At 39.1% G+C, this 22,289-nt stretch overlaps 2 protein-coding genes across 6 annotated transcripts in view; one reads left to right on the top strand and one right to left on the bottom strand.

Annotated features, from left to right (window-relative positions):
- Nucleotides 1-9,620, top strand: part of atosb (atos homolog b) — a 29,615-nt gene extending 19,995 nt beyond the window's left edge. For all 5 annotated transcript variants that reach the window (XM_080894707.1, XM_080894706.1, XM_080894705.1 and 2 more), the window contains 9 exons: nucleotides 343-521; nucleotides 769-999; nucleotides 1,425-2,733; nucleotides 3,939-3,997; nucleotides 4,698-4,797; nucleotides 6,478-6,636; nucleotides 7,375-7,443; nucleotides 7,630-7,835; nucleotides 8,098-9,620. In XM_080894707.1, the coding sequence (XP_080750833.1) occupies nucleotides 1,579-2,733; nucleotides 3,939-3,997; nucleotides 4,698-4,797; nucleotides 6,478-6,636; nucleotides 7,375-7,443; nucleotides 7,630-7,835; nucleotides 8,098-8,251 (1,902 nt within the window). In that variant the 5' untranslated portion in view covers nucleotides 343-521; nucleotides 769-999; nucleotides 1,425-1,578 and the 3' untranslated portion in view covers nucleotides 8,252-9,620. The remainder of the gene's footprint in view (nucleotides 1-342; nucleotides 522-768; nucleotides 1,000-1,424; nucleotides 2,734-3,938; nucleotides 3,998-4,697; nucleotides 4,798-6,477; nucleotides 6,637-7,374; nucleotides 7,444-7,629; nucleotides 7,836-8,097) is intronic.
- A 2,390-nt stretch (nucleotides 9,621-12,010) lies between these two features.
- naaladl1 (N-acetylated alpha-linked acidic dipeptidase like 1) lies at nucleotides 12,011-20,250 on the bottom strand (the record flags this gene model as incomplete). The annotated part of the gene is made up of 19 exons (XM_080894391.1): nucleotides 12,011-12,209; nucleotides 12,844-12,936; nucleotides 13,040-13,127; nucleotides 13,345-13,518; nucleotides 13,789-13,870; nucleotides 14,191-14,284; nucleotides 14,855-14,943; nucleotides 15,323-15,390; nucleotides 15,646-15,709; nucleotides 15,833-15,918; nucleotides 15,996-16,115; nucleotides 16,202-16,287; nucleotides 16,556-16,660; nucleotides 16,755-16,848; nucleotides 16,985-17,177; nucleotides 17,602-17,721; nucleotides 19,187-19,308; nucleotides 19,727-19,899; nucleotides 20,051-20,250. 19 exons carry the CDS (start codon nucleotides 20,248-20,250, stop codon nucleotides 12,011-12,013), a joined length of 2,250 nt encoding a protein of 749 aa, XP_080750517.1.
- Nucleotides 20,251-22,289: the final 2,039 nt, after the last annotated feature.

Below are 22,289 nucleotides of genomic sequence, written 5' to 3' on the forward strand. Positions count from 1 at the left end.
CCCCACATTCCCAAATTGTAGTCCAAGTAGGTTTGGAAAGAGCTTCCCCTGGCCTAGCATGATTTAGTGTCAAGTTAGCTCTCCGAATGACTCCTCCTCATTTCATCCTCAAATGGGATATTTTTTTTTATACAGATAAGAGAGTGATTAGACAATTTTTAATCTGTTGACTTTTTGGTAACATAAAATTAATAGTAAAATATATTAAATGGCCTGCTTTTTAATTGCTTTATGCTTAAATATCGACATTCTAACTTACCCGCTTCTCACTCTAACTCACTCGCTCTCTCTCCTTCTCGCTCCTAAATCTGTAATTTAATTTGGTGTCCTGCCTCTTCACAGATACTGGGTGGAATGACCCTGTCATGATGCCTCAGCCATGCCACATCTCACGCCTAGGTGACCAAGGAGGGTGTGTCTGGCTTTCAGCCAATCACAGAGGGAAGCCCATTAGAATTAGTAACAACTTTGAGATATTTCTCCTCAAGAGCCTGCTACATCACTGACACTCTCCACCACTGGTAAATTTCAACCTTTGCTGCTCAAATCCAAATCTTATGTCTTTTGCATACAAAGAAGCATTAAGTGGTCCATTGTATATTTACTAACATGGTTTCCCAAGCTAGGCTGTAGTACTGAAAAGGAAAAAAAGCCTTTTTATCCTCATAAATTTGAATCAGCAACTTTGACTATTAAATATATATACCTGTAATGGTGCTGATTTCTTCTGTCACTGACAAGAACACTGACCTTTGTATTTTCTCTCAGGTCTTGGCTCCTGTGCCTACCTCCTTCACTCCGGTTTGTTCTTGACTCCTTGGTGTTTCCTGTTCACATGTTCTGGGATACTGGCTTCATTTTTTTGAGAGCTGCCATGGAGTTAGATGGGTTCCTTTAGTATGCTGTTAGATACAGCTGTCCGATGTTGTGCCAGATACAGCTTGTCCACACAGGGAGAATTGGACAAGGACGGGCACAGAGATGAGCTGTTGTTCTCAGGTACTGGCTTGAATATAAGTCCTCTGGCTTGGTGGCAGGGCAGCCAACCTTAGCTGACTAAAACTAAGATAGTAATCACATTCTTTTAAAAGATTTTAAGCCATTGTGTCTGAACTATTTGAGGCATGCCTTTTCTATGTAGCCAGGATGGGATTTTTAGCATCCCTGCTTAACTGTTTTTCTTTTAAAACTTGAGTCTTTTAATAATTTCTTTTTAAAAATGAGTTTTATTGCAAGTTTTAAGTCGTGTGTGTGTGTGTGTGTGTGTGTGTGTGTGTGTGTGTGTGTGTGTGTGTGTCAATCACAAAAAGTTGGTTAAACTTACTTTTTAAATGTCAAAGAGCCTAACTTACAAATATTACAAAATAATCTCTGCTTTATTAAACGTTTTCCTGAATTGTAAAATTGTCTGTTGTTTCTCTCAGGAGCTTTGTGGCCAAGTGTCCTGTGTTTGACATCACTGCAAGAAGTGTAGGACTTACCCCTCCTGTGGATCATCTTGCTCTTGCACTTGTGAGGATCTACTTGACCTTGTTGCACAAAACTTAGTTTAGACTCTTATCCTTCAGCCGTCAAAAGATGCGGCACATTCACGTTGAGTTAGCCCACAAAAAGGCTCCACTAGAACTTCCGGCACAGGAGGGGGACCTGCCTCCCTCTTCACAGGGCTTAGACCCTGGTGTCAGACCAGGGGCACCCAGGCACCTTGACCAGGAGGAGTTGAGACTCCAAAAGGTCTACCAGCTCTCTATTTTCTCTCAGTTGGGAGGATTTACCACCGCCACAGAATCCCACACTGATGCCCAGCAGAGGCCTATTCGATCAGGTGTGAAAAGGGGGTTAGAGGAGCCTCAGTTAACTCATAAGCGCCCCCACCTGGGGGACTCTCCAGACAGGGAGGGGCTTGAAGGAGGGATGCTCTGTGGGCCAGTCACAGCTCAAGGTGCAGGAATGGGGTTAGCTGGTGGGCCTAGTGGATCTGGTTCTCTGTACTCTTGCATGCAGATGGAGCACAAAGACCCAGAGGAAGGATTGTTACCCAGGTCTCCACCCCTTTCCCCTACCCACAATCCTTCCCGACGCCCAGCTCAGTACAATCAAGATAGGCCATTTCCTGACGTATTTGCTCCACTCTCACCTAAATCAGCCCCAATGTGTGACCAGGGTCATTCCCTTGGAAGCTCAACTAGGACAGAGATACCTAATGGGAGCCGCACACCGACCCACTCACTAGGTAGCCCTGGAAATGACAGCTGTAGTAATGGGTCATCTGGAGGCCAGCCCAGCCCCCACATGTATGAAATGGCCACATATGAAACTCCTAACCCAGCCAGCCCAACCAGTCCCCCAGGTCCTTTTTCCCCACCACACCATACAGAGATGCAGGAACCAGGGGAGGCAACAGAATGGGAAGTTGGACTTGAATCCTCCCCACCTGAGCGAAGTGCCACCCAGGCTGCCACCTCCTCTAACGGCCTGGCTTCCTGTGAGAAAACTCCTAGCACTAATGGCCACCGTCTCTTTTCTGGAGGCCACTGGCCTGCCAAAAAGAGGTTGCTGTCTCCAAGTGATACAGGGGAGTCGTGTTCAGAAGATGAGGGACCCTCCACATCTAAGAGAAGCAGGCTGTCATTGCTCGCTCCAGGACTGGGGCCCGCTTCATGTCGTAGCACTGACGCTAAAGCTGCCCCTTACTGGAACCACCTGCTGCCCTCTGTTTGGGACCGGCCTAAGGTTAGCACACATCATCTTTATCATATGTCTCGTGGTCATTTTAATGCAGCACACATTAATGAACAGCAGTGGCACATTTCCATGATACCGTCATCGTTTTAAACCAGAACCCTGTAGAACTTGTATGCAGAGCCATCAGAGATTTTGAATTGTGATTAATGAAATGCATTTGAATAAGTATAGGTAAGAAATCTGCTATTCCTGACAGTCCTGTATAAGGGCTTGAGGTATTAAAAACACAAAAGCTGAGAGAACAACTAAAGGTAAAAAGAATGAGGTGATGGCTGGCTCATTATCATGCCACGCTGGAACAGGGAGAGCAGCTCCAGAATAAAGCCCATTCAGGGAGGGCCCATTGTTCCCCCACATGAGTATGCTGTGTCTCTCATGCTCATATGTATTGATACATCCTGCTTAAAAATGGTTCTGGAATTGAATTTTTTAACACTGGGAGGCCAGAAAGTGCTTTGAGTTTGTGGTATGGCGAGTATGCTAATGGTTGCAATAGGGTTCACTAGTTTCACTGGTTTCATGCAGTAGTGGGATCATTGTGACTGCAAGTGATTAGTGTGTTTGTGTAGCAGGGAGAAACAGATAGACTTAAGAAAACACAAAACAAAACAGGAAAGGGAATCAGTGACAGATGAGGCAGAGTTAAAGAAAAGCAGCTAGGATAGACTGTCACAGGCAATATTTCAGTAAACAAAGGCTGGAAATAAGATATTTTAGGTCATACGGAACGGTGGGACAAGATAATTTTCAAAATGCCGTCTTTGGATTTAACCAAATGTGAGTACGAGCTGACAAGCTGACAAAGAACTTCTAGCTCTGAAGGGAGCAACTATAACCAAGGATTAGCTAGTAACGATAAGTTAATGATGAGTGAGAGATTTTCTGTGAGAAAATGGCTAGCAGGCAGCATGGGTTTGGCCAGTGGCGAGTCACCTGAGAATAGGGTGGCCTTTATGGTCATCGGAAGCCTGGAAATGGGGAATGTATGCATGCGTGACACAACAACCACTAGTCAGTGCACAGTAAGTAGGACACCTGAAATATGTAATTACACTTAACAATTTAGCTCACAGCACCATAGAAAAACAAGCACTCCTTTATGATTATGAGTAGCTTAATGATAAGTCAGGATGTTAACAGAGGGGAAAAAAACAAATCATACTCTTTCCTCTATTTGTCTTCACTTTTTTTAGACCTCCACAGACTGCACAAGATCAGGAAGACGACTAAAGAATGGACTGCGGTTAAAAAGGTGAGTAATCCACTCCATTTGTAGTCAAATATTAATATTAAAGAGACAGCATATACTAAAAATGAATTTGGGCTGTGTTCAGACTGAACGTGAAATAAAATATTTTTGTAAATCCACAAATGTTTGTGCGTAAGAGTCCTGCAGTTTGGCTCACTTTGCTCCAAGGCCTCTCCTCACCGTCCCAAAGTAGAATCATACAGCTGCAGTTGCCCAAAAACTGTAATAAGGTTTAGGCCCATTTCTGATTGCCAGGAGAATCCACAGTCTATGGCTAAAACTGAGCAGAAAGTCTTTCACAGTATTTGGAACTTGCACTGATGGATATTTCCCTCTATTCAAAATGTCTGATGCAAATTTGTGTCAGTCGGCATCTCTGAATAGACTTTGTAAATGCACAGCGCTATTCACATTTGGTCTGAAGACTCTATTAACTGTTTTCTCCCACCTACACACATGCGCACACTTATCTATAAAAACTCTCAGCCAATGTCATACTGACTTCACCAAAATCAACATTGGGAAAGGAAGTGGGAGTTAGAGCAGGTCTTCTGTTGTTTTTTAAATTAAAGGGTTTGTGCCTGTACTCGAATATTCAGGCACACTCAGAGGCATGTGACATATTGGTTAAGACTAAATTAGTGTAATCTTAACCACTAACCACCGGTCTCTTTTGTGTGTGTGTGTTTATGGTCATATTCAGTCGGCAGCTGCGCAGCAGCAGTCACACAGACACCGGCCGTTCCACACGTTCCAGTGGGCCTACATCGTCCATCAGCAGATCCCTGCTCGGCAACTTTGAGGTGCGAATTCTATTTTATTACTTGCAGCAAAAGCAAAACATTAACAAGGACCAGTTATGATTGTTATAATAGGTCCCCATTATCTTATCTTCATGCATCCTGTCAGCTCATTCTCTATCTGACAGCAACAGTTTTAGCTCTTCTCACTTAGAAAGTGTCCTCCATTTAAACCATTTATTCTTACTGCTTGCCTTTCACAAACAGAAGACTTGAGCTTCTTATGGGAGGAGGCTGCTGTGCCTAAGATGACCATATTAAAGATATTTGCACTTATTGACATACTACACAGCCAAGAGTAGAAAACTTTTTTCTGAAAATGAGCATAAAGAACACTCAGAACATTTGTCTTAAAGGAATTCCTTGAGCGTACACTTTAGCCATGTTTATTATCCACCAGTGTAGTAGTATGTATGACAAAAACCAAGCTGAAACATATTAGGTCTCCTTTAACTAGTAATGTAATGTAATGTGTCCCACATGGAGATGGGGATAATCTTGGTTCTTCTTTGGCAGCATACACTTGGAGAAACCTTTAAGGTACATTTTTGCATTGTAATGTAATTCAGTACAAATTGTAACCTGTAATTCCAACTCAAAGCCATTTGGAAAAACAAAACAAGAATTTTAGTGATTTTTTTTTTTCTTCTCCCCATTCATCTACACAACTTGGGGGAAAGTGTTTGTACCACAGGGTTTTTTTTGGTTTTGTTTTTTAAAAAACACGTGTAGTTTTAAGGAGCATTTTGGAGGACAAGTCCACATGCTGTAGCCTCTGCAGGGCATGGCCATTTTAAAAGTGTGGCTCTCTGCCAAAACAGTTTTTCCTGAATCCCCCTTAGACTGGAGCCAAGTTTCTCAGCCTTGACAGGCTAAAGCTTTCAAAAATGCAAAATCCACATAATATAAACCCGACAACCTGCAGTCACAGCCCGAAGGTCATGTTTGACAACTTTGGTGGAAGGAAAATGTGATCTTTAAAAAAAAATACATATAATAATTTGTTCTTTAATTAAATCCAACATGAGCTGGAATTAATAATAAACCAGAAGAAAGTAGTTTTACCACGACTGCAATGACAGATTTATTTTAATTATGCTCTGACAGTGGATTTTTTCGTACTGATGCACCTAATACGGTGATCATTTGCATTTTGTAATCTGTATAGGGTTCTGTTTAGACAGTTGTGATTTATTATTGACACTTTTTTTTTTTTTTTTTAACTGTTTGATTGTCTGCATGTAAGAGGACTTGGCCAATTAGGCAGTTGAAACAAGGATAGAAGCTGGTTTACGATGACAGGTGTTCTCATGAGAGCACTGTCAAGATGTTACTTTTGTTTTTCACTACAGCCTCTACATTTAATTGTCAATGATGAGAAATGGATTCTCAATCTTAAGAGTTTCATTTGTTAATTAAACAGACAAATAAATAAATAAATATTGCTATTTCACAGTTTTATGCTCACAGTGTTGCTGGTAAACAGATGCATATTTTAACACTGTCCAACTGAGCTTTGGTTTCAATTAAAATAAACAAAAGAAATGTGGATCTTTATGGATTTCACAGTCATGGGTTTATCTGATTCACCACCCAGTTTGACTCGTGAGTCAAATTGACATTTACAGTTTTAATAGACTCTCTAAGTCTACAACCCATTTCACCTTCTGTTGTGCTTCCCAGGAGTCCATACTGAAGGGGCGATTCTCCCCCTCAGGCCGAATTGAAGGCTTCACAGCAGAGATCGGTGCCAGCGGCTCCTACTGCCCACAGCACGTCACCCTGCCTGTGCAGGTTACATACTATGACATCTCGGAGCACAGCGCACCCTCACCCTTCCTGGTCAGTGTGTTTGTGTGTGTGTTGTGCTATGTTTTTATGTTGTTGTGTATATCCTTAGTCAGGAAAGAAAAAAAGATAAACGAAATGTTTGCTGTGGTTTGTTGGTTGGGGAAAAAAATAAACCCAATTTAGAGATCAGAACTACCAAAACAATGCACGTGTCTGATTGATGTTGATTTGCCTCTTCACAAGCAGATGTGGAAAATGTCTTTCTGTGCATATGCTACGATGCTGTTCTTCAGTTCATCGGGAAATAATGTACATTTATTGCATATGCCAAGAAAGCATTTTAGCAGTGTTATGAGGAAGCCCTGATGTGCTTTAATCCTGCTGGAAAAATGGAAAAGCAGCTGTTTCACTTTTAGATTAATTCCTCATTTCTACTTTGATCTGCGGTGTATAGTGAAGGTCAGGCCTCCTTTGATTCACTTCTTTGAACTCTTAATTTGACTTTCCATGCAGCTGCCTTTACAACTGCACTCTGCTGCAGTAGTTTTAGAGTTCATCAACTTCATTTCTGAATTTCCTTTTTTTTGGTTTTACATGTGTTATCAATACAGATATGCAGATTTCATCTGTGTTTTGGAACAGAAATGGAAAACTACTGCTGCGCTGCCACCTACATTTTATTTCATGGCGCATAGTCTTCGTGTAGGTTTTAAGTATTAAAATGTTACAGATTATTTCATCATTGCAGTGACTGAGGATATGTATTCTGTGTCTCTTTTTTTCTCACAGGGGGTAATATCCCTCGAACCCCTTGGAAAGAAAGGATACAGCATACCCAAAGCAGGGACCATCCAAGTGGTAATTTTATGTCATTCTTAATAAAAAAAAAAAAAATATATATATATATATACACACACACACATGTGTGAGAGACATTTTGGTCATGTTTATACTTTTAAGGGTCACATATCTGTAATTATTATAGCTAAGCCATTGAATTTAAATCATGCTGAGCTATCTCATCTATTCCTGTTGTGTCCTCAGACCTTATTTAATCCCAACAAAACTGTGGTGAAGATGTTCCTGGTGACCTACAACTTTAATGACATGCCTGTTAATCATATGACGTTCCTGCGACACCGCATCTTCTTGGTGCCAGTAGAGGAGGGAGCTGAGGGAAAAGGCGAGGCGTCTCCAGGAAGTGGAATGCTAGATAGGAAGAAGATTCTCTGCTACCTTATACATCTCAGGTACAACTAAGGTTTTATGTGTTTTGCTTTGTTTTTTTTACTTTTTATGCCAGAAAAGGCTAAAATGCTCCATTATCACGTGACTTTAAAAGCTTAGTTGAAACGTCTATATACTAAAACATTAATAAAACTTTGTGTTATATAAATTTTTCATTGAATATTTAAAAGTTTTGCAACCTTTTTTGTGCTTTTAGTCATATTCTTGGCTCAAGTGGAATGTATTTGTTTTGCCAACCTCTGTTTTTGGTCTGATTTTTCTTAGATTCCAGAGCTCCAAATCTGGAAAGATATACTTGCACAACGATATCCGGCTGCTATTCTCCCGCAAATCCATCGAAGTGGACACGGGGATCCCATATGAGCTGAAATCTTTCACCGAGGTGCCAAGAAACCCCAAATACTCCCCCCGTGTGTGATCCCACCTTGACCTTTTGACGTTCCGTAATGCCAACGCAGTCCCTCGTGTGCTTCCTAAAGAGGAGAGGGGAAAGTGACTTCTAGAATATTGGATATAAAATTTTGAAAAGACTCATGAGAAATACCAGAAGCACAGAAGACACATGTGCACATATGTCACAGTGTTGGTATTTGGAAAAGACCTGCTTTTTATGCATTTATTCTCCACTGAGAGCCCACATGCAGATCGAAAATGTCACAGGAACAAGCATGGGTTTCTTTGCACCTTCAGTTGCTGAAAAGATGAAATCTTGGTGTCAGGGTAGTCTAGCATGGATGGTATTAAAAGCAGGACTTTTCCAGGACCTTAATCTGTTTAAAAGAAAAAAGTAAAAAAAAAAATGCACAAACACTGACGCAGACACACAAACACACACCAAAACAGACTGACAAGACTCATGCCCGGGACATGATACAAGCATAACAGCAGAAACACTTCTGGTGGTGACTCTGAGTTCAGTGTTAACATGCATGCCTTGTGACTTAAACACCTGAATTTTCCTCTAGTGCCGTATCACACTGTCCTTCACTCTGCCTGCAGCTCCAACTGCCTCATTGGACCAATAATTGTAACAGCAATTTAAAAAAAAAAGGAAGAAAAAAAAGCCGTAAACAACAGTCCCATCCCCTGATCGTGAGGGTTATTTACCTTCTGAGGAGCAGAGAGGAGATGAACAGAGACACAAACACTAGTGAAAGCAAGGGCTGAAATTGAATCGGCCACTTTGATTGGATGTCTCATGTACAACACGACATGACAACAACACGGCGACATGATCTGACCAAACTCAGGACATTTGTTGAAGAAAGGAATTCTCTTTTTTTTTGTTTTGTTTTTGTCTATCTGTCACGGTACAGACCACTGTGTATACATGCGAGTTTAAAAAAAACAAACAAAAAAAACCAATGAAAAAACTAAAACTTGGGAATCCACTTCATTGTATGTAGCCAGACTGAGGGACACTGTGCTGTTTTCTTTTCTTTTTTTCTTTTTTTTAATTTCCTCCTGTTTAGATACTGTTCTCTGCAGTCAGATGTTGGAGCAGAAATTGGGGGGGGAAGACAAGCTGTAGTTTTGTTTTTTTGTTTTTTTTAATTTATGTTTTCGCAAATGTCTTAATAAGCAATATGCTGCACAAAGTAGAGTGTGTTTTTCAGCCAGACAAGCTTTCTCTCTGGAGGCAGAACAAAGAAAGCAGAGAAATGAGGGTGAGGGAGGGGAGGAATAATGAGGGAGGACGGGATGTGGGGTATTTAATATGAGAACGGGATAGTCTATGTATATTTAAAATAATAAACTCTGCGACTGGCAAGTAAAGCCCCAGCGTCGTCTCCTTGTTTGAATGGCATTGCGAAGACACTTCGTTTTTATAACATTATGGCTGATGTTCACACTCATACTGACTTTGCCATGTGAAATGGTTAAAGGTCGGGATGTAACTATAGTCTATATCAAAAGTATCTGTGAAGGTTCTCAGTCATCCAGGTCATCGTAGTCTGAGCTTGGAAAGAAAAGCGTCTGGACTTCTTTAGGTTGCTTGAAGACGTTTCACCTCTCATCCGAGAAGCTTCTTCAGTTCTAGGGTTCAAAGGGACTAAATAAGTCCAGACGCTTTTCTTTCCAAGCTCCTTAGACTATATCAAAAGTAGTTTTCCTCATCAGTCACAATGCAAATGGGATGTTTAAATAAGGGGTTGCACTCATAGATAATACTGTCGGATTTATCACTGCATGTCAGGTGTTCAATATTTACTCTCAACTGGCATTGCAGAAAGTATTCAACTTTCCGGCAGATCCCTCTCTAGGGTTTATGAAGAGCGGTCTGAAAAAGAGCATTTCTCTGAGCAAAAAAAATGTCCGGGAATGCCCGTATACTATATAGTATACGGGGAAACAGCTGAGTAGAGGTTGCAAAACAAAGCCTGAGCATAGTTATTTCATCCATCTGAATCCAACGCTTGCAAAGTGTTTACTATCCTGCATGAGAGAATTCTTCAAGCTGTAATGTGCTGAGTGGCTAAAAACAGACTGCCTTTGCTGTTCTGGGCAACTCTGCAAATATGAATGTCAAACTCTGTGAATGCTATTCACACAGCACTACTGAAGGAAAAAAAAAAAATCCATGGCTTGTAAGTATTCCCCTGGTAAAAATACTGAAGAACCTCTATATATATCACACCAACAATACAAGCAATCATTCCTGAAATACACTGGTTATAGTGTGGGAAGATTTTGGAGAGGAGAAAAAAGTATGCAGTGATCCTACACCTTATTCAGGAAAACACTGAGTGTCTGCACCTAAAGAGTTTATTTGTGCTACTGCTACTGCCTATTACCTCTCCCAAGGTATGGGCTGCCAAAGGTAGATCTCCAGAGATTTTAATCCTTCCTTACGGTGTCAATAAATACATTAAAATTAATGTGGGGCATTCAAAGGCAGCTTGCCTCTTTTCCACATCGGTTTGAATGCATCTTTAAACATCACAAAGCAGACAAATTAGATTTACCTCCGTGTAACTTACAACAAAGCATATTGGATGGATTAAATGAGGGTGAATAACACTGTTTAAATTTTAACCAGATTTTATAATTTGGCTAAACTCTTTTTGATTTTCTTTCTTGTTTAATACATTTGCAGTTTCAGTTTTGCATTGTGAATGAATTCCTGGAAGAATCCCTGAAGGAGAACGTGTGAAAGTACCTCTTCAGCCTGTTTCACTGGGTTTGCAACACTTGTGTCAAAGTATTTTTGACCCCTGCTGGTAGGGGTCAGTACTGCAGCTCCACCATAGGCACTGGCAGGAGGCCTATGAAGTGCTCAGGTTTTCATTGACTTGTAGCTTGTCAGTACGATTCAAACTAAACCACGTATAGATAACTTCAGAATTTCTTTTCCAGCTGTACCTTGCATACAAATGATGTAACCTCTTTAAAACTCAGATCATCATCTTTTATTTTATGCCGATTGCCATAAAATCCTTTATAATTCTTATGTTGCTGATAAGATAAGATAAGATAAGATAACCTTTATTAGTCCCACACGTGGGATAGGGACTCATCACACAAACCTTTGCACCAGTATTTCCGAGTAAAATTTTATTGCTCCATGTGCCATTACACCATCCAATAGCATCAATGGAAGTTTTTTAACCATTCCTTTATGGGCCTTAAATCCAGTTTACAATACAGCATTCTGTATGTTTGTTTTTCCTAATTATGAGACAGTTGAGAAGTTCAGGGGTACAACTTTGTGGGGCGCTTAACAAATAATAAAGTCTTGGCACATTCTCATTACATATGTTCAGCTGTTACTGTTGTGAAAATATTACTGACAAATGTGTGGGAGGAAAGTGGCACCATATGCTCAAGACTCAAAGCTTTCTTTTGAAAAATAAAGACAATATTTATATCATACATTTATAGGATACAAAACCTAGTTTTCTACCAAAGAAACCAAAACCATCTTTGCATTTGTAACCAAAAGAGAAAAATTAAAACTGTGGTCTAATCTCCTTTGATAAGATGTTCCTGCCTCATGGTGACTAGTGCCCCAAACACATTTGCCTTTCAAGTTTTCTTTCCTCCATTTTTATTCATTCATTTCTGAAAGACTGCATAAAGTAATCAAAAACAAAACCAACCTCTATTAACAACAGCTGGTATACTTAATCTTGCTTAAAGCCATTGGCATTTTGATTAAATTCCTGAGTTAGTGCAGTTACTTCCTCCAAGTTTGAGTCTGCATGTCATCAGTCAGTGTGCTGGCGGCACCCAGTATGGCTTGGCTTAATACTGACAGGTGGTAGTGAACTTTGTCACAGTCGCTGGCCTGCCCTGATGACTCAGCATTAGCATAGGCATCAGCTAGACCTGGGAAGGTTTGTTTGCCAGCACTGCTTGAGGCCCAGATAACATGCCTGTGTAACACACAACAAAATAAAGATTAGCTCAACAGTGTTATCAAATGTGTTTCTGAGTTACAATGAAACAAACAATTCACTACACTTGGTATCTCTTGTCAAAAGACTACTAAATGTAACAATCAACAGAGCGTAACAGCAGCCGGCCAAGATTTAACCTACTGGCACTGCCATATTCAAATCACTAGTACTGTTAAAACACATTGTCTTAATTCCATGTGTTTACCTTCTGCATATTGTTCACTAGCTTCTCCCAATGGCTCCTTGCCCCAGAAATGCCGTACTACTGCATTCCATGTTTGTGTATCACTGTTACTTCTTTCACTATAGGTATTAACAACTATGCCAGCTCCAGTGGCTCCATAGACTTTTGCTGTTTGTGGGGGTTAAAAAGTTACTTAAGGCCTGAGGCCTTATCCTGGTCCTATTTAAGATAGTAGGCATAACCATTGTAATCATGTCTTGATTAACATGTTATATTAACAGTGGGACTTCACTAACCCCCACAATCCTTCTTCTCTCATTGTGTACTGTGTCCTGCATGACACAGAAGACTCCACTAGGCACTATAATTTTATTATTTTCCAAAGCCACAGAAATCTCTGCGCAATCCACTGGGCCACATTCTTACCTAAATCCATATTTATCTGGGAAAGCCAGAGGGTCCAAGAAAGCTCGATCCAGAAGCATGAGTTGGTCATTGATCCATCTAACCTTAAGCGGCCTGAGGAAAAAGACATGGTAAAGCAAAGGGGGCTGGTATTCATTTCTGTTTGAATGGATGTGGATATGACTGTGCACATACTGTATGTAATGTGTGCACCTACGTTTCATTTGCCAGGTCTGGACTTTGAATCACCTTCTCCAAATTAGAAACTGCAGCACGAAAGCTGGTCACTGCATGTTTAAGGGGTTCTGAAACGAGATACAGATGATTGCTGTCACCCAGTGATGATTGTATTCTTTTATTCTCTCTAATTACACTTGATTATTGGGGTAGAACATAGATATACAAGACAAAACATAGATGCACAAGACACTTTCAGAGGGTATCATTAAAGTATAAGATGTGTTACCTAGCTCCAAAAAGATCCCCTCCCCCCACATCTCTCAAAAGATCTCCTGTACTTACCCATTGAAATGTTCATAGTTTTAAGTTTCTGCTCATATAGGTTCAAAGCAGTGCTGAGGTATTCCTCCAGACTTTCAGCATAGTCAGCGCAGTTTAATGGCAGGATCAAGCTATCAGCCAGTCGGATCAGGACATTTCCTGCAGTCCTGGCTACAGCTTGATGACCGACAAAGCCTACAAGAGAAGGTATGAGCTAATGTTATAAAGGAATAATTTGATTCTTTTCAGCTAATTATTTATTTTCAGTGATCAAATCTGAAAACAGAAAAACCACAACTCAGAAAATATTTTCTTGAGAAATGCAACGCTTTTTCTTTTTCTTCCATTGCTGGCAAAATATTTTCCTGTCATAGCACTATGACAGGAAAGGGGTTAGACAAGGATTCATTTATTCTACTTACTGTGCAAGAAGTAGACTACTAGGGGGACAAAAAAAATTCTCACCAGGATCAATGTACTTTGAAGCATAGTCAAAAGTGTCATATGCTGTGTGATATGCAGGATAAATCCGAGCATTTGTTTTAGTCTGTGTGAAGACAAATATATATACAATAATAGTTACAATATTATCTTAATGAGCTCAGTTAACACCTGCCTTCTCCTAATATATGTGAATGCCAAAATAAAACACTTTTTGCAGCTTATTTTGGTTTAAAATGTACAATGAACAACTGGCTTCAATGACCAGAGCATTTAACTGTATCTATCATTCTTATTTTTAATACACAATCAGTACACGCTAGTTAAAGCACATTTACTGCGACTGCACAAAAAGGCTCTAAAAGCAAAACTGTGCAGTATTATTCTGTCTATGTGTCAAATCGTGCAATCGTACATCTTTAGTACCTTGTCATATGTGTATGACATGTCCATGGAGGTGATTCCTAGATAATGGCTGAAGGGAGCATAATCACTTCCTGCTCCTGTCAGATATCCCATCCTGTTGAAAGAAGACAGACAACATCACATTCTGAGGTATTTCAGCAGGGAGACATAGGATAGAATTAAATATGAATAAAGAACACTGCAAAATTCTGTGAAAGTACATATCACAAAGAAAGTAGGACTTGGCCAACCAAACCAACTGTCTGTTAGATCATTTAAATGATTATGAAGACATAGAACCAATAAAACTAAACAAAAAATCTAATTCTGTGTCTCATACATTATTGTGAATACACAACATATGCAAATTGCATATCTTAATTGCTTCTGATTAGGCTTTTTTGTTTGAGGAGCATTTTAAGCTCAGATTGTGTTTTACAAGTCTTTTACATTCTAACAATGAACCAGCTAACACTACTGTGGCCACTGGTAATTTATTAAAAAACTAATATGTTTATATCTGAAACATGCGGAATAAAATCTATGATGTCAATATAATATCTAGTTGTTGTTGGGGTTTTTTTTAAACTTTCAAATAGAGAAAAGTGATTTTGAATAGAATCCCAGACAACTGTTCTTCCAAGATTCAATGCAAGATTAACAAGATATGGCTGCAGTTTATTACCTGGGAATTAATCCATGGGTGGGGCTGGTTTTGTTTGTGTACTGTAACCAGTTGTCATACACAGATTTTTCGTGGCCAGGTGCTTTAACCTAGAAAACAAAGGTCAGTGTTGCAGTAATTCATATGATAAATAATCCATCTTGATTGACAGACTATTGCAATGTAAAGTCGGAAAGATACTCTAGAATAGTCTAGGACGGGTAGAGATTTTTGTAAAAATGGATAAGTGCCTGTAAATAGGACCAATACCTACAAGTACGAAGACCTATCAGATGCTTATTGGGTTCAAGTTTCACTAAAATCTAACCAAAATGAGGAAACGGTAACGATTCTTGTGAATAACGGTATTGGCGCCTCACTATCACATAAGCTCATTGATTCTTAATTGATCCAGATTAGCTAAAAACCACACTTCTGAGCAGTAAAAGTCTTGGTTTTGTCTAGATAGTAGTTTGTCAAAGGGCTCACCTGTTTTGCAGCTTTAAAGATGACATTCTGCATTGATGGCATGCCTGAAGCTCCGAGAGTAGCATTAGCTGAATAATGCAAGACAACAATTGTTTTGCAAGAGCATCACTATTAAACCTATAAATTCATCTTAGGTGTGTTAACACAGCGTTTCATTTCATGCAGACTATGTGCAAAAGAATCAGATTTAGGTTTATATTTTTAACATTTCTTCAAAAACTCCAGGAGCATTTTTTTTTCTGTTAGCTGTTTGTGTCGTACTGGCTGATTGGAATACATTTAAATTTACTTCTGATGTACAGGTGCAGTGTGGAGCTTCTTACCAAATACTGCAATGTCCACGTTTATGTAAGCAACACTTCGTTCACTGAGTGCTGCAAAGTATTGCTGGAGCAGAAACAAGAACGAGGTCAAGTGTAGAAGAATGTGCACTTTATATCTTTAACACAGATGGCCATTTTACACATTGCTTGGAGTTGTGGGTAGTCTTGTGGATAAATTGCAAATCACCTCTGTGTATTCTGCAGACCCAATAAGGCCAAACTCCTCAGCTCCCCAGCTTCCAAAAATAATGGACCTGCGAGGCCTCCAGGTGCCTACAATAGAGAGCCACAGAGGTCAGCCTTTATCGAGAACTCTATACAAACAGTCATTCATTCCAGCTCCTCCTCACCCTGTTTGACCATCTTGCCCAGCACCCTGGTAATTTCCAGCATGACTGATGTGCCGCTGCTTGGATCTATCGCACCATGAACCCAACTGTCCCTGTGGTTGCCGTATATCACATACCTGTCTGTGGATATAAACACAGCACTTACACAAAATAATCACAACATCAAAACAGCTGATCTTAAATTGCCGATCCAACCTTGGTCTCACCTGGCTCCACACTTCCTCTGATAAAACCCATTACATTAGAGGAGGGTTTCACCTCTTCATAGTTGTAGATGTCCAGTTTTACATCACTGACATGAAAGGCAACACAGAAAAGGGACAAAGAGGCTTTAACTGCTGCTCCAAAAACATGTATTTGTATAAATGGAATTGGTTATTCAAGTGTAAATCATCTGACATGAAATTGTATAGTGAATAAAAATGATCAAGTTGGCTGGCAATTAAATGTTTACTACACTGATTCTAAATTATCTAATTGAATTATTCAAAAATAGTTAAGTTGAAAAGGTCTGTAAGGTTTTTTACTTTTTAAAACTTTTTACTTATACTGTTGGTTACCTGTTGGTGAAACTGGATGTAGGTTTGAACCCTGGACCACCAAAATTGTAGGTACAGTTGAATCCTCCTTGCCATGCATCTGGAGCTGGTTCTCCTCCCAACTCACTGAAATGACCAATGGAAAAAATATATTATTAAAGTAATCATCACCTTTGTTAGGCTGTATCACTTAAACATGCAGATCTATCTTGTCACAAACCAGATCAATCGATAGGCGTCCTCAAATCCGATTGGTTGAGTTGGAATAGGAGGAATGCCTGTAATGTCTGTGGCATTGATTCTGTATGTTTCCTCTGTAAAATAAATGATTACATTTAAGAATTGAAATAATAAAAAAGGAATTAAACATGATTTAAATTTCCATAGTATATGTGTTTGAAGCTATATAGCGTGTATCTTTTTGGCGTGTGGAGAAGTGCAATGGTTAACCTTTGGCAGCCAAGTGAGGTGTCAGCAAGTCTCCAAAGTCAATGTTGTAGGAACCTCTTTCCACGCCACTGGGTGGCATGTACCAGGAGTGAGGATACGTCTCATTGGCGTCTGACATGAGACCATCGTTCATGTCCAAAGGATCTGTATAGACAAGCACTCCAACGACGCCATATGGTGCTGCATTGATGGCCTGGATGAGACACATAATGCATTTTGTAAACAGTAATTTGTTGGTTTACACTTTTATTCTTTTATAATTTACATTTCAGTTGTCATCAAACCTGTCCACTCTAGAGGAATTTGAGCTGCAAAAGTGCTATATTAATAAAGTTAGAATTTACTAGAAGTGTGTGGCGGTAATCTTCTTTTTTTTTTTTTTTAGCTCACGTGATGTCAGCGTATCTTAATATAAAAGTTTGTGACTACAGAATAGTGTTTATGTAGATTAGATAAAACAATTATGCCACTTGTTAAAGTAAGAGTTTGAACTAACATGTAACTAGTGGCAATAAGAATTAACCCTGTTGCTTAGTTGATGGTTTTTGCTTATAACCAAACAAAATTGGGCTTAAAATGTACAAATCGGTGATTTAATGATGCATTCTGAAACTCACTTTAGCCGATCTTCCTGCGCCACCATATTTGGTGATAGCAATAGTTCCTCTGAGGTCCACTGTCTTGTTCAGTTCGCTGTAGTCACTTGGCTTCCCCTGATTGGCATAAACCAATTTCCCCTAAAACCATGAGAAATAGAAACGCTCTGTGAGCAACAGAAACTCAAAAAAGTGAACTGATATGAAGAAAAGGTGATTTAAATCTTTCTGTAACCAAATTTTAAAACATTTAATGTTTATGTAATGGTCTGTTAATGCTCCTCTTTTATTTGCCACTTACATTTTGTATCTTTGCTAGTTTGCTTCCTGTCTTTGTCTTTTTTACCCCTTAGTCATTCTCTGCCTTTCCCTCATTGGCTCATAGTCCAGAACACTGTTATCATCAATATCAATCTGGTATCAATCTGGTTGTTAGTAATCAGTTTGTGTACTTCACAGAATCACTGTATGTCCCTGTTTGAACCTTTATGTAGCTCTTGGCATTCAAGTGTTTTACTATTATCTTAACTTTGCTTCAGTTTCCCCTGACTTTACTTTTGCTTTGCATTTTGCTGCCACCTTCAGTTGGAGTTCGTTTGCCTGCATGTATTTTGTATTGTCTCTGGGGAAAGGTTTTTATTATTATTATTATTGTGTGTTCTGCATTCATAAAGTGAGTCGGGCTAGAACAGTCTATTTTCCTAATCAGGGTATCATTTTTTTTACTGCCATGAGAAAGCTTGACAGTGATACAAATCTTTACAGACTGGCTCTTGACGTTTTGCTAACGCAGTCTACATCATAACTCGTGAAATTATCAGTACTTGGCAAGTCTATGAAAGACATTTTAGCCTTGAAGTTGATGTTGAGAAGTTTATGGCACCAATAAACAAGCGCTATTGCCTAATTTACTGAAAAGTGTGACACTAAAATAATCTGTGATTGTAGCATATTCATTCATTTATTTATTTTTCCATTCAATGTTAAATTTTCCCATAATATTTGTCAGAAGTAAATCCCATCTCTTTTACACCTGGAAATATTTGTGTCACATACTCATTCCCTGTTTGTTTTTAAGGTTTTCACATAAACACTCTATGTGAACTAAACCCAACACTGTTAGCTTTTGTTGCACGGCAACTTAATCCTTGTTCAGAGCAGAGGTTTTTAAACATCTTTCTTGAATATTCAGTCATGTAGCTGCAACAGTTAAAAGTATACTGACTGTATTTCAGTAAGCATACAACGTGCAGCCTCAAAGGTTACAACAAGTAAGCTAATTATGACTATCATGTGATTTTATTATTTTATCATTCTTTCAGTAATTTAATGGTCAGAAATGGTGTAGGAGTTCCATAGACACAGAATATTTCAGTGTTTGTGCACAAACACACAATAAAACACTGGAGGTTTCTTTGAGGACTGTTTTGCCAGATTGTCCCATTTCAGAAACAGGATGAAAGCTGTTGGTCAACTCTGTTTGGTTAATGAGAATAAAGCAGATATTTTAAATGTAATATAATTGATGTGTCTTCAGTTTTATTTTGAGTGATTTGCATTTATAAGTTAAATTTAGTGCTTGATGCGTAAGGCTGTAGCTTTTTACCTTTACATGTCCTGCAGGGGAGTATGCTGCGTACGGCTGAACCACCTCAGGATCGCTTTGGTCCGGAGTGTAAGGCTTTTCTTTTTCTCTTATTGTGTGCAGCACCGTATTGGTTGGGCTCACTGAAATTAACAAGTCATGGTGAAAGGTCTGTTTGTGAGACATCAGGGCGCTTGCAGATTGAAGAGCTTCTCAGTGTTAGAAAGAGTGTTAAATACAGAGAGTGGATAGTTTTCGCTTAATACCAGTTTTCTTGGTATGTTGGATTGAGTATGGAATGGAACTTTCTTAAAAGACAAAATACGTATGTATGGAAAAAAAAATATACAATATAACCAAAACGTAACAATGTAAAAGTACTTAAAGGATTTTGTCTTCCATGGAATAATCCTATGAATGCTGATGGAGCAGCTTTCACTGTAGTTAATCATACCGCACAAGCTAACTAAACCATTCCTTCTTATACTGTAATGTTTACTTTGACCAAGATAATGTAACCATTCCCTCTGTCATCATGCTTTTCACAAGCATTTCACTCACCTACAGTGACTGTATTAGGGTTATTTTTGTCAGGGAAGGACAGGTAGACCCAGTACTCCTCTCTCCAGGCCTTGTCTAGTCCAGTTTCAGGGTCTTGCCATCTCTTAAGCATTATCTGTACAGTCTCCTCATCTCCAGCTGTGGTAGCCATATGGGGCACTTTTGTCAGGCTCCTGTGAAGGAAGATGAAAGATAAAACTTCAATGGCAATTTAGCCTTTGAAATACTTGAATGAATGGTAATGGTATTAAATTATACTCTTTGGATTTTAAATGAGGTGCTGGTGAGATTTTATAACATTGTTTAAAAAATAAGGAAACTGACCTGAGATTTTCCTGAATCTGAATGTTGTCCACCTCCGACATGAACTTCTCAATGAGGCTCTCATCCACATCCTTGGCCACATCTTTCAGCCACGATGGTGCAGAGGTGCCGCTCTTGGCAATACCAAAGTGACCAATTAGGATGCCTACGGTCAGTACGGCAGCACCACACACAACCCCAATTATCACCTGTTTTATCATACTCTTCCCTGAGATGAGATCCTCCTGTGAAAAAGTCTCTTTGGACCTGAACCCTGACAGTGAGTCTTCCCCAAAGATCTTTTTTTTGACCTGTAAGCTTTTTATGAATCCCGTCTTATGTAAGACAGCATTGTTAATTCCTGAATGTAATGACAGTGCAGCCCCTGCAGTCTCCTCCCATAAGACATGGTCATTGTAAAGTTTACTCATTAATGTTTGCAGATGCGATGGACTTTATCCCTTCATGTGTAAATGTGTGAGGGGACTGAAAATCATTTATTTTCAATGTTTGCACACCTAAATCCTTTTCTTCTTTTCTTTATAAACATGTCATTCTCAACCCAATTCTCAATTTCTTAACTTAATTTCAAGTCAATTTATGTATGTATATTTATATTTAAAGAATTCTTAAAGTAAAAAATATATAAGAGTTAGAATGTTGTTAAAATGTAATTTAAAAACTATATTAACAATATAAAGATTACAAGACAAACAAAAAATATCACCAATAAAGGAAAATCCACTGAAATCATTAAATCCACGTAGGGTTTAATGCCGAAGTTGTACCAAAATGGGAATGTCCAAATATTCCTAATACACAAGAGATGAGAGACTGTTGCCTGTGTCTATAAATAATGAATGGATGGATCTTGTGAGACTACGGTGAGTTATTTGGTATCAGTACTAAATAAACACAATCTTTGTTGGGACTAATGACTTTCATGCATGACTTCCTGTTACTTAACTGCATCATGATAGCGCGCCAAAAAAGGAACCTGAAAGATTCGAATTTTATGTGGAGAACAAAAAAAAGTACACAGTAACGTGGACCGATTAAGAAAATTGGTCACATGGAACTAGAATAAACTTGAACCTTTTGCATGCTTTGTTTCATTTTAAAATGTACTGTTTGAATTCAGAGGTAAGGAAAGAAATAAATGTGTGTCAAAGATATGCAGAAATCCTTCAGCCCTTAATGTTGTCGTACAACACATTAACTAAACATGCTTTGCATGCAGGCTGTTTTCGACACTACTTTGTAAAAGTCTTGAACAATTCCTCATTTCTTTATATTTTGCAGGGAAGATGTGAATAAGTGCAGTGATCTATTGAAACAGGTAAACATAACTGGAAAAACAGTTTATAAGGCAAAAACAGAGTTTATGCTGACAAGCTTGAAAGTCTTTTTGTACAACCACCTTTATTTTTCAATATCCCAAATATCACTGGCTGAAATGCCAAATGAAATGCCAAAATGTGCAACTTTGTAACAAGAAGCTAGTAACAAAGTGCCTAAAGATGCAGTGGGTTCTTTATTAAGCTGTCTGTTATGTGCATAAGTCAGAGTTTAGTGGCATATGTGGAGGTAGATTTCTTTTCTCATGTATTAATCACATATTTAATCATATCACATTAGTTATAGTAATATCACTTTCTCACTTTACTATAGTAAGAGCACTCCTGTCACTAGTTTGCATGCATGTGGAATGTTAACACAGTTTAGGTGACGGCTAAGCAGAAAACAAGGTCATAATTCTCTCTGTGAGGGAGAAGGTATAGCCCCCCCACCCCCCCACCCCCACCCCCCCGTGAGAGAGGCCAACATGTAAGAGTTTGTGGAATGTTCTGTTCTGTCTCTGTATATAAGATGTAAAGGCAGTGGCCACAATTCAGAGATAGTCCTAGTGTTTCACTGGGATGCTCTCTCCACATTGCAATGTGTTTATTAAACCCACTTCAAATCAAGCTCACTGGGTGTGTTGCAGGTTATTGTTTTTTGGGGTTTTATTTTTTGCCTGTCCCATTTGGTTCTTTAGCTGTCAGAATTGTTGTCTGAAGACCAACAAGAATACCCAATGAATTTACTTTACCAAGTGGATCATCGCGGCCTTGCCGTATTGGTCCATTTGATCGACCTTTGTTGTTATTATTTATTTTATTTTCAGTTGTTACAGATGGGACAGACATGACTAGGGGATAGGAAAGGGAGGAAGAAAGATGAAGGAAAAGAAAAACAGAAGGGAAGAGGGACAGTGAGA

The sequence above is a fragment of the Rhamphochromis sp. 'chilingali' genome (assembly GCF_963969265.1).
Source record: "Rhamphochromis sp. 'chilingali' genome assembly, chromosome: 10".
NCBI lineage: Eukaryota > Metazoa > Chordata > Actinopteri > Cichliformes > Cichlidae > Rhamphochromis > Rhamphochromis sp. 'chilingali'.